This window comes from Diospyros lotus, chromosome 2 (assembly GCF_014633365.1).
Source record: "Diospyros lotus cultivar Yz01 chromosome 2, ASM1463336v1, whole genome shotgun sequence".
Lineage (NCBI taxonomy): Eukaryota > Viridiplantae > Streptophyta > Magnoliopsida > Ericales > Ebenaceae > Diospyros > Diospyros lotus.
The window spans coordinates 12,655,235-12,674,717 of NC_068339.1; the positions used below are offsets into that span (position 1 = coordinate 12,655,235).

At 35.3% G+C, this 19,483-nt stretch overlaps 1 protein-coding gene across 1 annotated transcript in view; it reads right to left on the minus strand.

Moving 5' to 3' along the window:
- Window positions 1–632: 632 nt before the first annotated feature.
- Window positions 633–19,483, minus strand: part of LOC127793875 (DNA damage-binding protein 1) — a 35,041-nt gene continuing 16,190 nt past the window's right edge. Inside the window, exons 5-19 of the mRNA XM_052324645.1 lie at window positions 16,331–16,382; window positions 16,145–16,207; window positions 15,961–16,010; window positions 13,437–13,512; window positions 13,140–13,349; window positions 12,858–12,964; window positions 12,642–12,750; window positions 10,237–10,437; window positions 9,920–10,135; window positions 9,282–9,392; window positions 6,651–6,926; window positions 5,988–6,262; window positions 3,106–3,457; window positions 1,730–2,014; window positions 633–1,586 (exon numbers count right to left, since the gene is read on the minus strand). Coding sequence (XP_052180605.1) covers window positions 1,005–1,586; window positions 1,730–2,014; window positions 3,106–3,457; window positions 5,988–6,262; window positions 6,651–6,926; window positions 9,282–9,392; window positions 9,920–10,135; window positions 10,237–10,437; window positions 12,642–12,750; window positions 12,858–12,964; window positions 13,140–13,349; window positions 13,437–13,512; window positions 15,961–16,010; window positions 16,145–16,207; window positions 16,331–16,382 — 2,965 coding nt within the window. The 3' untranslated portion in view covers window positions 633–1,004. The remainder of the gene's footprint in view (window positions 1,587–1,729; window positions 2,015–3,105; window positions 3,458–5,987; window positions 6,263–6,650; window positions 6,927–9,281; window positions 9,393–9,919; window positions 10,136–10,236; window positions 10,438–12,641; window positions 12,751–12,857; window positions 12,965–13,139; window positions 13,350–13,436; window positions 13,513–15,960; window positions 16,011–16,144; window positions 16,208–16,330; window positions 16,383–19,483) is intronic.

The following is a 19,483-nucleotide window of genomic DNA, read 5'->3' on the forward strand; positions in this document are numbered from 1 at the left end:
TTTACAGTAGTAGCCTTGTAATGGGTGATAGGCTTAGAGAAATAAGGTCTTGATTTCAAGTCTTATGACTTAAATGATCATTTTAGGTCTCTAGTGGTCTCCAGCTATTCTACAATTCAACTGTAAGGAGTAGGGTAATAATTATCCCACAACAAAGGCTTAATAGGGTGTTGTTAAATCCATCGGACGTGTGATTTAACCTTGCATTGAATTGCCAATCGCATCACAAGTAATCGCATGTTTGTACAGTGTCCCTTAATAATTCAACCTTACCCTTTCAATTAGCGCACAAAAGAGTGGCTGCTCGTAAGTAACTTTTCAAAACAGAGGGCATCACCGTCATGCGTTAAAAACACAACTAAATCTTGGGTTTCGCGAGCCATCTCAAGTCAAATTGGGTGTTGGGCTCGACATGGCAAATGTCCACAAAGATCATTGCATTACGTTCGGGACCTGTTATATTTTGGCAATTATTTTCCTGATTAATTAGCCTTGGAAAATGCCAACAATTGATTTCACATCGGATTTGTTTCTGTACCAGCAGTATCTTTTGTGGATAATTTTCCAACTCAAATCTGCAAAAGCACAATGAAAATTTCACAAAGCCATTGCAGTTTAAGCTCTCAATTAAATACCAGAATGCAATAGAACCGCATCGACATCAACACCAGCAGGCAGCACAAAAGAAACCTGAAAATTTATGTTCGGGAATTTTAAGAATCAGGAATATAATACAAATGCCACATAATACCTGCTCCCTAAACTCCGAACTCGATGAAATCCAGAAAGGTATGAACATGATGCAGATACTAACAGAGAAAGAGGGCAAAGGGGGTAAACTGTGAAGCAGACTCGAACCACGTTGGTGGTGTAACTACGTCAAGTCTTCTAACAACAATCTTCAACAGCTCCTTCAAGGGAAGACCCATTGCATTTCAAAATCTCTTCCGTTATAAAAGATGGGACACGAAAAACATAAGCAGATGAGCCACCGTTCAATGTTATCAGTGCAGCCTCGTTAATTCTTCCACTCTTTTCATGAGTTCCTCCACTGGAACACCCATTGCCTTGGATATCTCCTCCATTCGAGCACGACCAAGATCGAGAAATGACTCGATCAGATCTCCATCCAAGAAATTTTTAGCATCAGCGGTCTTCTTCTCATTGTAATATGACCTCCACTGTTCATGATTCAATCCTCCAACACCCTTTATCACTTTCCTCAGATTTGATTGGAGCTTCTCCAAGAAGAGATACTGTTCATGAGGGAGGGAGGCAATCACACCAATCACACCATTAACAGTGCCATAAATTACGGTGGGGATCTGACCAACATCAGAATCTGGCAAGCGCATAACAAGTGAACCATGTCGGAACCTGTTGACAAATTCACCAAGGTGGTACTCGCCAACCACCTCAAGACGGCCCCGCTCCTCGTCAGTGGCGCCTTCACTATTCTTCCGGACAGTGAACAGGTTGTAATTGTTCTCTGCACCAAGGTAGATGTCATCGTCAAGAATCTCAACAGCTGACATCCAATTTGCATTGTAATCACGGGCTCGTTCTTCAATAGCACCTTCCTCATGCTGAAGACAACACCGAGTCAAAATGTAAGCAAGAAAAACCAGTTACTGCACACACAATTTGTCCTTGAAATTCAAGCCATGCTAAAAATAAAACTCCAAAAAAGTATCCTTGTATATAAAATATGATGGAAAAGGTCCTTAACCTTATAGATTAATAGGGAGATTGATTTCATCAGATCACCGACAACAATAAAATCCCCACGAGTTTGAACATAAAGGGCAAGTATGTGCCCATGATGCCCACATTCAGACTGCAACTCACGGCTACCATCATCCCGCAACATCCACTTGTACAACTGAATCTTTTGATTAATAGCAGCGAGCAGCTTTCCATTGAAGGCATTCAGGGAGTAAACAGCCCCCTTGGTTTCCTTCTCAGAAATTAGCTGTAACTTTTGATCTTCAACTATGAAGACCAGTATACGGCCCTGTAGGAGATTGAAAACTTGTCAAGAAGAAGAACTAACGCAGAAGATGTGTATGGCCAGTTCTGTGCTAGTATATGTAGGATAGTCAACCTCCATGCCAGTTGAGTTTCGACTTGACAAAATAGGCAGATGATTACATATTATGCAGGATTGGACACTGTATTTACAGTATTACCTAGTGCACCTGTAGCTTCCACCTAATCCTCCACCCAAAGAACAGTAAACCAAACACTGGATGGGTAAATATTAACAATATTAAAAGATTATTCTTGAATTCCTTAAGCTCACTGCATATCAAAATTCGGTCAAAGGCAATCTAAAACCACACAAAACATATTCAATTACGAGATACCCAATACGGCACAATTATACTGGTACTGTGATATTCAGATCCTGTCAAGCTCAATTCAGTTTTACAAAATACCCAACCTTAACAATCAGAATATACTGTTCAAGTTGCCAAGAAAGATAGGGGCATGATCATGCTTGTCAGTTCTGTGTTAGTATGCATAGTAACTGTGCTCCCAACCAGGTCATGCAAGCATCTTTTACTCAAGAATTCTTCAGTTAAAACTCTGTTTTACATCAGTAGAAGCATGCATGTACTTGTTTTCCATTTTGCAGATTGGTCAAAGGAAAAGGCTGCCTCAGAAATAGTCTACAAAAATGTTTTCCTATCAATAAACCATTTAACAATATAAAGAAAAGAAAAGAAAAACGTAGAGAATGCATCTCCAACTATTATTATATATCTTATAAGAGAACCTAGTGAAAGTTCTTGTTTAGAGGGTGAAAAAGTAAAGGAACCTATTCTGACATACATTTAACCATTCCTTTCCTTTTTGGTAACTACAGAAACAGTTCCACTGAGAAAACAGATCCGGAGACACTGACAACATATACAAACTTGCAAATTCTACATAAGACGATAAAAAATTTAACTTGCAATTCTACATAAGAAGGTAAAAAATTTATCTTCAACAAGAACTAAATAATACTAAAGCTTAGCAATTAATTACATGTGCTAAACTTTGATCACATCAGAAAGCAATTTATATTAGAAAATTATCAATATGGACATGGAATCCTACCTTGCTGGGCTCATTCTCCTCAGGCATGACATAAGCTGTCCCAACACAATAATACATATTGTTGTCATCAGAAAATGAGCAGCTCAGAATGGAGCAACCATGCTCAAACTGGTCAAGTGGGTATGTTGATATGAATTCAAAGGTTTGATCATCTAGCAAGCGGACAAAGTGCATTTCAGACTCATCTGTGCTTGATTGGTTGTACTTCAAACTAATTATGCTAAAGGTTCTAGTCTGCTCTTGATGGCATATACGGCGTGCTTGCTCCCCAAGAGGGATGGAGCGAATGTGAAGCTTTTGTATGTCATCAATTGTGCCAATTGTAAGCTCCCCTTCTTTGGCAATTGCAAGACTGGACAAGTAATAAGCCAAGCATTAGAAATGTTAGCCATAAAAGGATAGAAATATTTCAATGTCATGGAACCAAATAATGCAGGGGAGACACAATGTGCAACAGCTATGGGAAATTTAGCAATTAAGCTTAAGTTATTAGTGGTAGGTGGTAGCAAACAAAACAGTATTTCAAATAAAAGAGAGCTTGCTTCATTTTGTATTAAGACTGGCCAGTCAAAGCACATGTTTTCATATGACAATTCATATGTGACATTGCAAATCATCAATACACATTACTTTTAAAGACTTCTACATGAATATAGTGCATGTGAGACACTGCAACAATCTGAGAAATATACCAGCTCTCCTCCATATATGTCAAACTTAAAAAAGCCAAAAAGTCCTAGTTTTTGCCCCTTTGACCAACCTGCTTATCTTCTTGACAGATTTTCAATCATTGGTGAAGAACTGTTCCCAACAAATAAAATGTGATTCTACCATCCACAGTTCCTTGTACAACCCCACCATATGATTAATTGTTCATGATCTTTGGTTACTAATGCAGTGGCCATAAAACCCACAAAATAAATGGATCAGAGCAAAACGAAAAAGGAAGGTTGATTAACCATCTTGAAAAACAGAAGGTGTTAATGAGGCCTGGAAAAATGCGAGTTATTCTCCAACTTATTCAAAGAATGTGGAAAAAGAAAATGTTACATTCGAAAATTTTGATGATTTAGAAGTACACAGGAATTGCATGCTGTCTGAAAAAATGGCAAGATGAAAAAATAAAAAATAAAACAAATGGACTAAATAACATCCAGATAAAAGCAGATAAAATTTTATGGTTAAGGAAACTATTTAATGTGATTCTTAGATCCAATAGGATGCCTGGCAAGTAGAAAAAAATAACATTTTGGTACTCATTTACAAAAATAAAGGATATGCGAAAATTACAAAAGAATCAAGCAAATAAATCATCCTATGAAACTTTGAGAAGGGTGACCGAGCAAAGGTTAAAAAGAAAAACCAAAGCCATTTAATTTGAGTCTATGTTCATATATCATCAATAGAAGTAGTCCACTTGTTGAAGAGTTTGATAAAAGTCTACAATAAGCAGAACATTTACATATAGTGCTTATAGATTTAGAAGCAACCTATATAGAATCACCAACAATATTTTAGGAAAGGTTAGAAAGGAATCCAGGTTGTTTACATACAGATTATTCAAAAAATAGGAACATGTTGGGACTTCTGGAGAAAATCTTTATACTTTATGAATTACAATTATATTACATAAAAATTCTGTGTTCGATCCTTAACTCTTTGCTTTAATGATGTATAAACTCACTAAAAATACATTCTAGAAGAAATGTCTTGGTGTATGTTATTTGTAAATGACACAGTCCTGACAAATGAAACAAAATGGCATGTATAGTGAACTTGAGTTATGGAAGGACGCCATACAATTTTAAGGTTTCAAGTTGAATAGGTCACAAATAGAATACCTAATATGCAAATTAGAAAGAAATAAATGTGAATGATGTTGTGGTCAGACTTGAAGACCAAATTATTTCAAGAAAAGATCAGTTAAAATATCTAAAATAACAGGACCAAAAAAATCAATAATTGAGAAAATTACATAATCAAGACAAGGTGATGGTTAAAATAAGAAAGTGCTTCAAGATTTTATATGATTGTAAAATTGCTTTGAAGTTATAAAGTTCTATTGGATGGCAACTGACTTTCCTTTATGGCATGGAATGTTGGGCAATTAAGTACCAATATGAGTGTAATTGAGTTGGGGATGTTAATTGAATATCCGGCCACACAAAAAAGTAAAAAATGACAAATTAAGAATGAGATTATTTGTACTAAAGTTGTAGTGTTGCCTATTGAAAAAAAGAAAAGAAAAGGTGAGGGATGCATTTAAGATGGTTTAAACATGTGATCAGTAAATACATTCAAGAGGAGTGGGTAATCAAAATAAGTTCATAACAAACGATATAAAGGAAGATTTACAAAAAAAAAAAAATGCAAAAAACTCATAAGCATGACATGGAATATTAGCCTTGCAAAAGATACAAGTAGGATTACAGCTTGGTGCTGCTGTAAAGCATAAAAATATTCACGACTAGAAAGTGCTTTTACAAACTTGGAAGCAAAAAATGATTATTTCTTTAGTTTTATGAGATATCAAATTGATTAAAAATACTCCCTAAAAATATCATTATTTCCAACCATGGCCTCTACAAGTTTAGCTGTGTACCACACTTGGACCATGTGGCATACTGCAATCCTACATTTGCTCCCATTCTATGTTCAAGTACCCTCCAGTCACATAGGTAAAAATATAGGAACTTGGCCAAAAACAAAGCTTGTGATAACATTACCAGGTGGCCTAGAAATACCCCCGCAAGAAAGATGCCCTAGAATCACATGACCCATATTCTGGAAACAACAGAAATTTCTGTATAATCAAACTTCTGACATATCAATTAACATTGTTGGGGAATAAACAACAAATAAAGAGCAAATTTAAGAGTTACCTATCTGGGAAAGCAGAAGAGTTGAAAGGGCACATATGACTGACTTCCTTCAAATTCACGTTGCTGTAAAGTAATTTCTTGTTGCTGCTGTATATGACAGTTGGTCTGTCTGATGCAGCAAAAACATGGGTGGTATTCTTTGATGAGAAAGTACGGAGAGTTATGGGCTGGGTTCCCAGGGATATCTTTTTCCTATCTGTTAACTCCCCAGTGCTCATGTTCAGTAAAAAGTTTAAGAGATGGCCATCTCCAAGGGCGCATAGCAAATAAGATATCTGGAAAAAAAAAAAAAAAACACAGCAGAAATTTGGATCAAAAGAGACTAACAGCAGATACACATTACCAGCCATATATAGATGAAATTGGCACATACCGTTCCAAACCCATCTCTGCTTGAAAATTTCCAAGCTAAATGCCAGATTGGTCCCCCATTATTATGGTTCCGCAATGTTATAGCAATGTGGTAATGAACCATAATTTAAGTGGTGCATAGTGAAGAACCAATCTAGTATGAATGCCCTTTTCATACATGCAGTTGGTAGGGTATTCAAGGTTTTACCAGAAAACTTTACATGCCCTAATACAGAATATTGCATGTAGAGCTTGACAAAATTAAGAAAAGAACAAGAAGATATGCCAGAATAGGTTAAGAAGATAACATACCCCTTCAAATGAACATAATAGGACAGAGCGAGGAATTATCTCTCCTCCCAAGCTTTCTTTTGTAATAAGATTCAGATCTGGAAGAGAGAATATTCTCACACTTATATCAGTCCACATTCCAACTGCAGCAAGCTGACTAAAGTTGGGATTTTCACCAATGGGATTTATATCAAGGCAAGATATATCATACTCCAATTGGGCATGTTTTACTTCTGCCAATATCCCATCACCAATTTCTAGGTAAACTAAATGACCACCACCAGTAGCCAACAAAACCTGTCAGAAAATATGTAACAGAGAGCCAATCAATTAATGTTTGTAATACAACAGCATGTAAGACCAAGTGGAACTAAACATAAAAAGAAATGTCATATCAACATATCAAGAAAAGCTACTGTACAAAGTGGAAACACAGACTCATTCTCATGAAAGCAATTAACAGGTTCAATGCCCACAGTGTAACGCCCCTAGTCGGCAACCAGCAAGTAAAATAAAGCTTATATGTGCCACTATCCTGAAACTAATCTAAATGCATGTAAACATAAAGCCATGAATAGAAGGGAAATATCCTTCGAGCCAATTATCCTATCAAAAGGTAAAAAGCCTTTATCAAAAATTTGACATTCAATCCATGATTATCTTATTGTTTTGATCTGTACCTTTAGATATGTATCTTCTATTGGAGTTGATAACGAAAAGAGATTGCCTTTTTGTCTGCTCAACATTTCTCTTTTTTCTTTGCGTTTTTGTTGAAGATGATGAGAATATCTATGTAGCTTCTGTGATCTCTTTGTTTCAATTTCTATCTTCTCTTAAAGATGAAAGAAATAAACAATAATAATTCTCCAAATACCAAAGAAATTAGTTTAGTTTTTAACATGCACTTGATGCCTGCCTAGCTCTTTGAAGTGGGAAGGCTACATGTAGAGCTTGAGTTCCTCCATTAACATTGAGAGCTAGGATTAGGCCTCATGTTCCAATAATAAAAGAAATATATTTGGTCAGGCATGGGAATATGGCTCTTTATTTCCTCAATTTTAATTAATCATCGCTTTAATATAATTTTCTCTATTTTACTGATATATTATGTTATTAATTGTATAGTCTATTTATCTTTTTTATTATAGTTTAATTTATTTTTTCCTTATTACCAATTATTTGACAACAACAATTATCATTTAAGAGGAGTGGTTGTCCCTATTTTTCCATAATCATTTTAGAAATATTATTATATGTTAAGTTTTATTTATAACATGTTCACAATAATAATTAGGATTTTATATGCTTCCATAAGGTCATTTTGTCTATACAACTTTATTATAATTGTACATATTTTTATAATATATTATTTATTTACTATAACAACGTATTCAAAGGTTCTTGGTACCAATACCATCTCAATGACCATTCTGATACATTATTCGGTATGATATTGATAACAATGGGTCACCAAACTCAGAATAATGCAGGTTGCCTGACTTGCTATTGCTCCAATAGCCTCCATATCTTTGCCCCAAAAAGAATGGCCCCCTTGTCAAGCCATGCATCACAAGATCCATCAACAAATAGAACTTATTTCACACAGTGAAGAGACCCAGTTGAAGAATATTCTCTTTCTAACAATACTCTCACTCGCATGAAGACCCCAATCAATATTATCAGTCATCTATCAATAAGCCTTCTATTGCTTTCAATCAACACCAAACTTACATGAATAAGTTAAACGATGTTGCTTTTCTTTAACCTTTACAAATTCTTCTCCTTGTGTTTTTAGCTTCTTTTTAGAGAAACTGCACTTCAAATTTGAAGGCACTGCCTTGATACCAAGATGAAATATAGAAGAGAACATCAAATGAGTTATTTGATTGATCAATCCTCTTTTAATGCATATGCAGCTGAAACTAAAAAGGTAAGAGAATGAATACAAATGACAACAATCAATCATACCAGTCACAATCCTGATTTTAAGCTATCAAAAATAAAGGTTGTCAAACACATGTCACAATTTGTCTCAAATCTCAATCACTTTCATACTGATTTTTCTACACATAAGGTCGTGAAACAAATGCCAGCTATTTGTCTGAAATGACTTTAAAATTGTTTCATTTAGAAATATATAAACAATGAAATTATATGCCCATAACTACCCCCCAAAAAATAAATCTGTTGGTAGGATGGAAAAAAAGAGAACGATAAAGTTACTCTTCCTATTTATGAATAATATCAGGAGGGAGAAAATATATTATATGGAGAGAAGGGAATTAAGGCTACTTAACTTCTTATAAGTAGAATTAACTTCTTATAAGTGGGTGGCCAAATTAATAATCACCAACTCCCTTTCATTAAACTAGGCCTGCTAATTGTGGAGATGAAGAAACAGGCATACAAAGGGTTTGACTATCCCTTTAGACCCCTCCCCTCCTACTTATGCTTTGCAGTGCCCACAAATGGTTCAACATAATAAGGTAAGAGCTGGAAGGGCAAACTTGACAGCAAATGACCCTGCATTCTGTAGCCATGAAATTCTAAGTTTATCCATCTAGATGAACTACCAATGAAGCACAAAATACCAAAACAATAATAACAAGCACATTTGTAACCAATTCCAAAAGAAAGAGATCAGAAATAAACCTGGGTGGCATTAGCAGTGGCCACATTAACTGAATACCCAGATGGGGCAGTCCATTCATCACGCAGCATTTTAGAGGTAGAGCTAACCAATCTTACAGAGCTTGAAGTAACCTGTCAAAATGATTCATAAGAAACTGTAGACAGATTATAGTGATCATTTTAGAAGCAAAATATTGATTAGCCACATATTATCCAGCATAATTTATCAATGCTACAAAAGCCCACCCTCTTGCTTATCCCCTGATATTTACAGATAGTTAATTTTAGAGACAACTGCATGGAGGATTAATAAGTTCATTTTCTGGATAAATTATGAAAATTTAAAAAGGTGACCAAGTAATAATACTCATGATCAACTATCTTACACAAATTTGTCATTGAAGCCATAAGGGAAGCAGCCTAATTCAATGGGTCACGTTTAGGTATGCAAACCACAAAAAGAGGAAGACACATAAATACAACATTATCAACAAACAAACAAGTTTCATGTGTAAACTTCAATTAAGCTAAGACAGAGCCATCATGTAAGACACACTAAATGATTTACACTAAGATTTAGTTGAAGAATGCTTTTGGTCAAGCCAAAAAAAAAAAAGCATTTTGCAAATAATATGACTGAAGATGAGATAATAACCAACCTGCACAAGTTGATTGAACACGGCATCATGACAGAACAAAGTCTGGACTTGAGAACAAAATCCATCTATCTCAGTTTCTTCCAACTCATCATTGGCATTCATTTCCAAAATCCGTGTCTCACTAATAAAACTGACAACCAAGAAAGCATCATAGAGATCATCGGTGGCTCTCCTTAGCGACCACATTCCCTTGATGCCTTGAAGTTCTACTGATGCCTGCACAGTGACTTGCGCACATGAGTTTAGTGGAAAGTATTGGAATTCAATAAAAAACTGATAAGCAAAAATAAATAAATTAATTAAATTGAGAGAGAGACCTGTTCATTTATTCCGATTCCATTTCGAACGATACGGAGTGAACCGTCTTTAAAGGCCCCAGAGCAAGTTACAACTTGACCTTGACCTTGCCTCTCCAAGTCAACCACACAAAAGTCAGCAATTGGGCCCAAGTTAACATACCTTTCAAGAACTTCTACATATGAACCTTTTTCATCTGGGTGGAGATTTAGCTTTATGAGCTGCATTAACACCATAAAACCGAAATCTCTTAAATGTCGGACAAATAGATTAGCTTTTTTCTTTTGATAAGCATAAATCACTGGAGCATGAAATGACCCCGGCAATGTTTTGAGTTAAAATAATATTATAAGAAATGCACACTTATGACAAACTATATTCACAACAGTCTATCCAAATATACATTTTAAAATCACAGAAAAATAGGAAACAGCAAGAACAAGAGGACAAGGAAGAAGAAGCACCATAATGAGTAGGACTTAATTTACGTGACATTAATATCATGTGTTCAACCATTGCAACCTAGTAAAAACAATCAATTGCTCTTCCTAAAACTGTTTTTCATATCTAAAACATATTAACTCCACAAAGGGACAAACCTGTGCAAGAAAAAAGAAAGGGGGGGGGGGGGGTTTAGAAACAGTAATAATGCTGTAGGTAGAACTTCAAAAGCAAGCATTCCACCCTATAGCATTAAAAAACCAAGATCATGACTTGTTTGTTAATGTTGTTTCTTCTCTATTCTCATTTTCTATTTTTACTTTCTTTTTTATAGAAACAAAAAGAAAAATCTATTTCCATTTTGCTATTCTTGCTTTCCACTTTTGTTCTAATCATTGTACTGGCTGCAGGTGTGTGACAACATTAGAAGTGCGCTGTGGGTTAGGAAGCATGAAACTTCATTAAAAGCTCTCATATATCAGAAACACCAGCATGTGTCAAACACAACATTTGGCAAGCCTTAATTTTTTTCTTTTCCTTTTTTTAGACGACTAAGACACATGAGAAACATGTATTCTTCATGATTTGGGAATTGGGAATATTGTGTGTAAAAAAGCACAAAGCACAGCATCCTTAGGGCTTTTTGTGTGTGAAGCTCAACAACTTTAGTTGAGTGCGATTAAAGTGTGCTTAAGTTGCGCTTTTACCCGAGCTTTGAAGAGCAAAAAACATGCTTCAGAAATACACTCAGGGTTTTCTTTATTAGACAATATGAATGGTTGGATTTGTTTAAATTTTTGCAATGATGTGGTTGCTTGAATGGAAACTTTACCCAAAAAAGGTTGCTTAAGATCTGATAAAATCATATATACATTTAAACAAAAAAGGAAATAGAAAATTTGACTATATTTACCGAGCATAAAATATTGATGGAAACATGTAATTGGGTGTAAATTATGAATTGCTAATATATTCTTGATTGCCCTAAATTAGGGATTGATGATTGAAACATAATTTCTATTAATCACAAATTGTTGATTAATTGTAAATTAGGGATGATTTTGTTTCCTTATGCTTTTTTTATGATCGTATGAACTTGTAGACACCGTATAAAATATAAATGAAAAATGAAATCTCATCATCAATTAAATTTGTAGCCCTCATTCTTATTTAATTTTTTTAATAGTTTATATTTTTATGGTTATAAAAGTTTATATTCTTTATTTCATTTATGTGGTGCACTTTGTGCCTTCTGCGCTTAAGTGCACTTTTGAAAACACTGATCGGGACACAAGATACACCTAGGGACACACCAAAGAAATGTTAGGTTGGTACTACTATATCAATCACATGCTTTAATACCACTAGGCGAAGTCAACTACATGAATTCTAGCTCTCCAACCATATATATCTATGGTCATACCTTTTATAAGGTCCATTATATCTTATGTTAGATTTTTAAGAAAGCATTTAAAATTTCTTTCAAGTTAAAATCTACAAAATATTATTTTCTGAGGAGAAGATACAAAAACCGCTAAGTGGAATCACGAGTCTAACAAAAGTACTGACTTTTTTCCTGCATGTTCATTGAAGCTTTTATTATTAGATTAAATAATCCACTCAACACTTCAGAGTTAATCAAGAATTCTGAACAAATGGAGAGATAATTGGAGGGCCCCCAAAAAGGAATTATGCATAAAGGTGCTTAAGCATTAGTGCAGAAACTCAAGATAAAACTGCAAAGAACAAAGACTAGAATGAAATATCATCATCCAACTCCTCCATTGTAATTCTTCTACAACCTATTCTTCACACTTACTACTTTCATAAATGACAACTTGATAAATTCTAAAATTATTTCCCAATTGTGTGCACGAGCACATTAGAGAGGGAGGGAGGGGGGGGGGGGGGGGGGGGCAGCTTTGAGTAAAGACACATTGAACTTCAGAGTATAACAGTTGAATTGCATGGAAATTTGTAATACCTGTGAGTCTCCATAGCTTGAACCAATATACACAAATGCATTATCAAGATATGAAATAGTTGATGGGATAGACGTCTCGCCCAGGAGCTCAATTTTGAGTCCAGTAACTCTGAAGATAAAATGAAGCAAACATTGTGTTATTTCTTTACCATTCAGAGAAATCAAGGCTGAGGACACTGATCCAATTACTAGAGGCCAACAAGAATGATTACTTACTTCTGTTTTTCATGGGTTATAACAAGAAGATGAAGAAACCCGGCATGATCCCCAAGTAAGTATCTAGAACCATCAGCATCAACCCTTCCATAGGCTTTTGTGATTGACTACAAGCACAAATCGTAGAAATGATAAAGATAATTATTATCACTAAATAATTTCACCTTGAAAGACCTCCAAAAAGGGATTTTTTTTTTTTCCTTCATCTTTTTTGGTGCAGGATGGATCAGTTGAAGAACATACCACTATCAAGCATAATATATCAGAAAATCAATGACTTACAGGTCTAATAGGGATTGCTTTAAAAGCAGAGGCACTGCAATATACAATTGTCTCTTCTCCAATGATAAGCACACCACATAAGGGCGGGGGCACCGGAATTAGCAAATCAGCTCCGTTGTCAAGATTATTCTGAGTCCATGGACCCTCAATAAAATCTTTATCCTTCAGAGAAACCTCATATGTTTTGACATGACGAGCATCCTTGTTATCCTGCACAATAACATATACAGAAATAGCATTCAGAGGACAAAAAGAACAAATGCCAAATGGATTGGTAGTCAAGGTCAGAAACCAAACCTGATAGAGAACAACGATGGTAGGTCGTGGGCAACCAAAGAGAAATTTGATATCCAAAACTTGAAGCTCCTCAAGTCTGAAACAAATCAGCATGACAGATCAATATGTAAACCCTCTCTACATACACCAGTTTATTTTTAGAACATGACAAATTTAAAGACAAAATACTTATTTTATTATAATATCTGTTATATAGCACAGATCATTTAATTAACAAGCACTGCATAGTATGAAGTAAAACAGAAATTGAGAAAAATATTCTTCTCTATATCACTACTCTAGGCTCATACTTGCTTTTCACAAATTTAGAAAACAGGGGCAGGGTGTCTTGGACTAGCATTCACACAAGGAGAGATTAGAATCAGATAAAACATTTGTTCTCCATTGTTAGGTGGCTTATGGCATGAAGCTCATTTATTTGCTTTTTGGGGTACAATGGGTGGCACCAATCCTAGTGTTAGATTTTCTGTCCCTTTGGAGTCTTGGCTGCTTGAACAATGAGCAGAAACACACATGAGATGTTACCTCAGTTGTGAAGGATGCACGTTAAATATAAATTACAAGTCTTACCTAACCAAAAAAAAAACAAAAATACAAATTACAAGTTTGGATACATTTTCAATTATATATGCAAATAATTTTGAAACTTGTTAAAAGGAGTTGTCTATAATGACTCTATATATACACAACTCTACAAAACAAACAAACTCACTCTGTACAACTGAGAGAAACAGCACTATGTACAACACTACTAAGCTGCCTTAACAACCCAAAACTTGTCATTGAATATTTTCCATAATCACTTTGCAAAAGAACATATATATATGTATCCTATATCAATGGAAAATATTCATCACAGGCTGACAAGTATAACAACACACCACAACAAACCTTGATCCACCAGGTGGGGTCAGCTACATAGATTCTACGTCACCAATTACCTTATCCATAAATATATCTTCTATAAAGCCAATATATCTCTTGCGTGTATACAAGTTTTCCACCAAGTTCTCTTCAGTCATTCTTTACCACTTTTACTACAAATTTATTCCATTCCATCCACTCTCTTCAATGCATCTATTAGTCTTCTTTGGATATGCTCAAAGCATCTCACACGTCTTATCTTCAATAAAAGCCATGCACACCATTTTATAGATACCATGGAGTTTAATTTTGTCTTTTCTTATACAGCCACACATCTACCAAAACATTGTCACTCATGTTTTGTGCATGTTGGTTTAACAGTTCAACATTTTGTGCCATCCAACAAAAAAGATCTTGTAACCATCCACTAAAACTTGCCTATTAACTTCAAAGAGATTCTATGATTACATAAATTAAACACTCTTCATTTTAACCATCATCCCTTACCTCTATAAGTCACAACCTCGATGCCTTTCCTTATTTTCAAGTAACCAATGTGAGATATCTAAACTGATATTTTCTAGGAATATCTTGATATTTAAGTCTCACCACAACATCATCCACATCTCTATTTTTACTAAACTTACATGCCATACATTCGATTTTCAGCTAACTAACTTGAATCCTTTGATTTCTAAAGTGTCCTGTAAGATTCAGCCTTACTATTCATACCTCCTTTTGTCTCATCCACCAATACAATCCTCTAGAAATAACATATATCAACACACACACAGTGGTAAGGATTTAGGTGTAGATCCTTGATGTAATTGGAAAAGTGTTAATATATCTTTCACAACTATGATTCTGCATCTGGTTTCTTGACCATGAAGAGGGGACCTAGAAATATCTTCACAAGTTTCACAGTGAGAAGCTATTTTGAAATTTAACATATAAGAGCCCTTCAACTTTGCAAATTTAATTGACATGCATGCCCAAACTCAATCCATTATTTAAGGTACAAAATTGCCTTCACATGGTCAATTCAGCTTCATATTGAATCTGGCCAGGTACCAACAGACATTAAAGGCGTTACAAAGAAACACATTATGTCATGCCTCCTAAAATTTTCACATCAATTTAAGAAAAATGTCAAAGCTGCCAGTAGGGTCGGAAGTTTAATGTTTGGAGTTCAAAAATTTTAGAAACTTAGAAAATGAGTTTTCAAGTTGAAAAACATAAGATACCAAGTTGAAATAATGAATCCAATTTCGTATGTCTTTTTCACTTCCTATGGAACCATACAAAAGGATTTGCGGGAGAAAAAAAAGTTGATTGATTCCTAACTCATTCAAAGGTACTTATGAGCAGAACTGATGAATGATTATCAAATAAATCTGGGCCACCACTGGGCCCCAGAACTTATTCAAACTGCAACTGTAACCATGAGTCAACATAACATCAACCCAATACAACAATTTGGAAATATATATTATACATTTGTATATACATCCAACAGAAATAACTATCTTATATAACATTCATTTGCATTAAACTACTCAGAATATACCAACACATCAGAGTACATTTGCTTAAGCCAATTTATCATCAAAACATGTTGAACATAAGGCTTCTGGGAACCATAATACTAATATGAGCATACCTAATGTTAAAGGCTTCCTTAAGCTGCCCTTTGCTATCAAATGGAATGACCTGATAGAAAAAGCAGAAACCTTCAGTTCATTCTAAAACCTTATAAATTTGGAAATCATGGACCTCTACATAAGCTCAGAAAGCAATGCAAAAATAGAATGCATGAAAGAGCAGAAACGTATAAGAACATATACCTTAAACAATCCATCATACAAATGCAGTCCAATCAATCTGCAATCAGGATCAATAATGCCTATCTGAAAAATCAGAAGAAATAAATGAAACCAACCAGAGATCAATATAAAAAATCCAACCTGTTCTGCGCATAAAGCAAGCAATTTTAAAGCCACTGGGTGGTGATCCAAACATGAAACAAATACCTGGCTATTATCTGTAGGACGACCTATACGATCAGAAACATCTCCCATTGCCCTGCAAGAGGAAGTGAACAAGTTCAATAACATAAGAATGCTATCAATTAAGAGACAAAAAGAAGAGGAACCCTTCATCGTCTAGGTCTAGAGGAAGCGAATAAGTTCAACAACATAAGAATGTTATCAATTAAGAGAGAAAAAAAAGAGTAACCCTTCATCATTTAGGTCTCTATTTGGTTTCAATTTCAATGTCTTAAGTTTTGGGAAGGGATTGTTGAAAACTTTGAGAGAAAGCTAGTCCCAGTGGCTTTATTTCAGTCCCAGCATAAATATCAATAGATTAGAAAAGACACAAATAGATTATTGGTGAGTGGTGTAGAAAATGAATTCAAGCAACATCATGGTAGCTAGAAAAAGGCTTGCCCTTGGTCTACAACAAAGAAATTTGGTTTATTCAATAAGACTCTATCTGGAAATGGTTATGGAAATTTGTGTTCAAATCCAATAGTTTTCGTAGCTACAAAATGATTGAAGTTTAAGATCTTGGTCAACAAAGCATATTAGAGCTTGGGAAAGATTTCTTTGATGGTGTTTATTTGAACACAGAATATTAAACAGTCAACTTTTGGTTAAACATTTAAGCTCCTTCTTGAGGCTTTCCAAATTTATTTTATCCAGCTGAAATAATGATGTTTCTTGGGAGGCTTCTCATTCTCCAACTCAAAAGACCATCATAGCCGGCTAGAAATAAAGATATTTCAGTGGACACTTTTTATTCTCTAACTCAAAAGGGCATTGTCTGGTACTGTAAACTCCATGACTGGAAAAAGACCCATGACTGCTGGACTGCATCAAACTCATCCATCCATGCTACTGATAATACAAGGAAGAGAAGACACCTTTTAGCTGATTGGTGCAATATGTGCAAGGACGGCAATGAATAGGTGGATCAACTATTTTCACATTGTACAATAGCACACCAGTTGTGGACTCTTTCTATAAATGTTACTTGGTTCATGTGTCTCTCCAATCTTGAACTTCCTGACCATGTAATTCTCCAAGAAAAAAGGTTTATAAATGTTTGGAACATCAATTCTCATCACATCATGTAGAGGTTATGACAATAGAGAATGCAGAGCTTTTTCAAGCAAAGAATCCTCAATTCATGTTATGAATTAAATTCTCATCCTTTCCCTTTCCTTCCTTTTTGGTGAAAACAATATTCCTATATTGCTCAGCCCTCTTTTGCCTTGCTCACAAATGATTTTCTTCTAGGTAGATGGTCCAGTAGGTTCCTAACCCATAGTTACCAGATTCATCCCACCCCTCAGGGACTGCATTCTAGTTCATGTGTACTGGAATGCAGTGTGTTGACAATCTGGAATGCCATGGTACATGTTCCATATCGCCAATATTGGAGATCCAAAAAAGCACAGAATGGAAGAAGAAGAGTATCAAATCCAGAACTCTGAAGAGTTGATTTATAAGAAGAGCATCAGAGCTGTTACCTCTTCTTCTTCCTTTCTCTCTGCAGGCAAATCTTCTTCAAGGATAGCAAGCGGCAGCAGATAGAGGATGGGATATTCAAGACTTTTTGTCTCAACTTTCAAGACATTGTTCATGAATCTCATGGGTTTTGTTTTATGTCTTCATTCTTTTCAATCCTAATCCTAGGTAAGTAAGTTCATCATTTCTCATTTTTTAAGAATTTTGCCCTTTGCATAAATATTTTCTAATTCTGAAGATAATTTATTATATGTTGCAGAAATTCCGCTTGGGACACCAATAGGTGCACCGAAACGTACCATGAACTGAACTGGCAAACTGAATAAGCTTACCCCCCCCCCCCCCACATACCAGGTTCCAAGCAAAGTGACATACCATATCCCCATGCTGTGTTCCACGTACCAAATGTCCCACAAACCAAGTAACTATGTCCTAGCCTCTTTTGTACACGGCTCACCTCACCCCCACCTTTCTAGTGTCCTCATTTTTCTAAAAAAAATTGAATAGATGCATTTCCAAAACAATAGACAAACATATGTCAATCACATATTGAACTTTTAATTACCATAGAGGTAAATTACCAAAAATAAATAAATAAATTGCTGAACTTTCAGCTTAGTTTCAAGCTTTCAATTTTAGAACGAATTCACCAGATTTTTTTTGTTTCAATTGTAGAACATCATTACCATCCATTTATTTTCAGTGATCTCTCTCTCTCTCAATGCTAAACTTTCAGTTTACTTTCAATTTTAGAATGAGCTTTTAATTTTTCAATTCGCACCGGACTTCTTTTTTTTTTTGACTCATAGAACGCCATTACCATCAATTTATTTTCACCAAACTTTCATTTCTCTCTCTCTCTCAATGCTGAACTTTCAACTTAGTTTCAATTTTGAACAAACTTTTAATTTTTCAATTCACACTGGACTTCCTTCTTTTATTGTTCCAATAGCAGAATGCCATTACCATCCTTTTATTTTCACCCCTCTCTCTCTCTCTCTCTCTCTCTCTCTCTCGCACACACACACACACACACATTAGTCAATATACAAAAAATTATCACATGGTGGCAGCAGCCAGCCAACAATGCCAGGTGCCGCCATGATTGTTCCTCCTCCCCCCCCCCCCCCAAACACCCAGCAATCATGGATTTTACTCTGCCATGTTTGACTGCCATGACAACCAAGCTCCATCTCTCTGTCTCTCTCTGTTTTCTTTCAGTGAGAGTGCTTGGGTGAAGGGCAAACCAGACCTCACCAGAACAGATCCGAGTAATAAAAATTTCGGAAAACCAAAAAATTTAGTTGCATTCATCGCTTATGTTGCTGACTCGAGAAGAGAGATAGATAAATTTCTTATGCACATTTTGCTCTTCATAATGATTCCCTACATACATAGAGTGAAAAAGCTAATCTTTAATTTTCCCTAGCTTGCTTGTTTGGCTGAAACATAATTTCTCATCTCTTTCTGAATCAACAATGGAAGCGATTAATTAAATTAAATTTTTGCTTGTCCCAAAATTCTTTTACTCAGATCTGTTCAAATGAGGGCTGGCAACCTCACCAACACAACATATCCAGCCTTTATCCCACTATATGAGGTCGGCTACATGAATTCTAGACTTCCATGTATTTCTGTCTTTTGTCATATCCT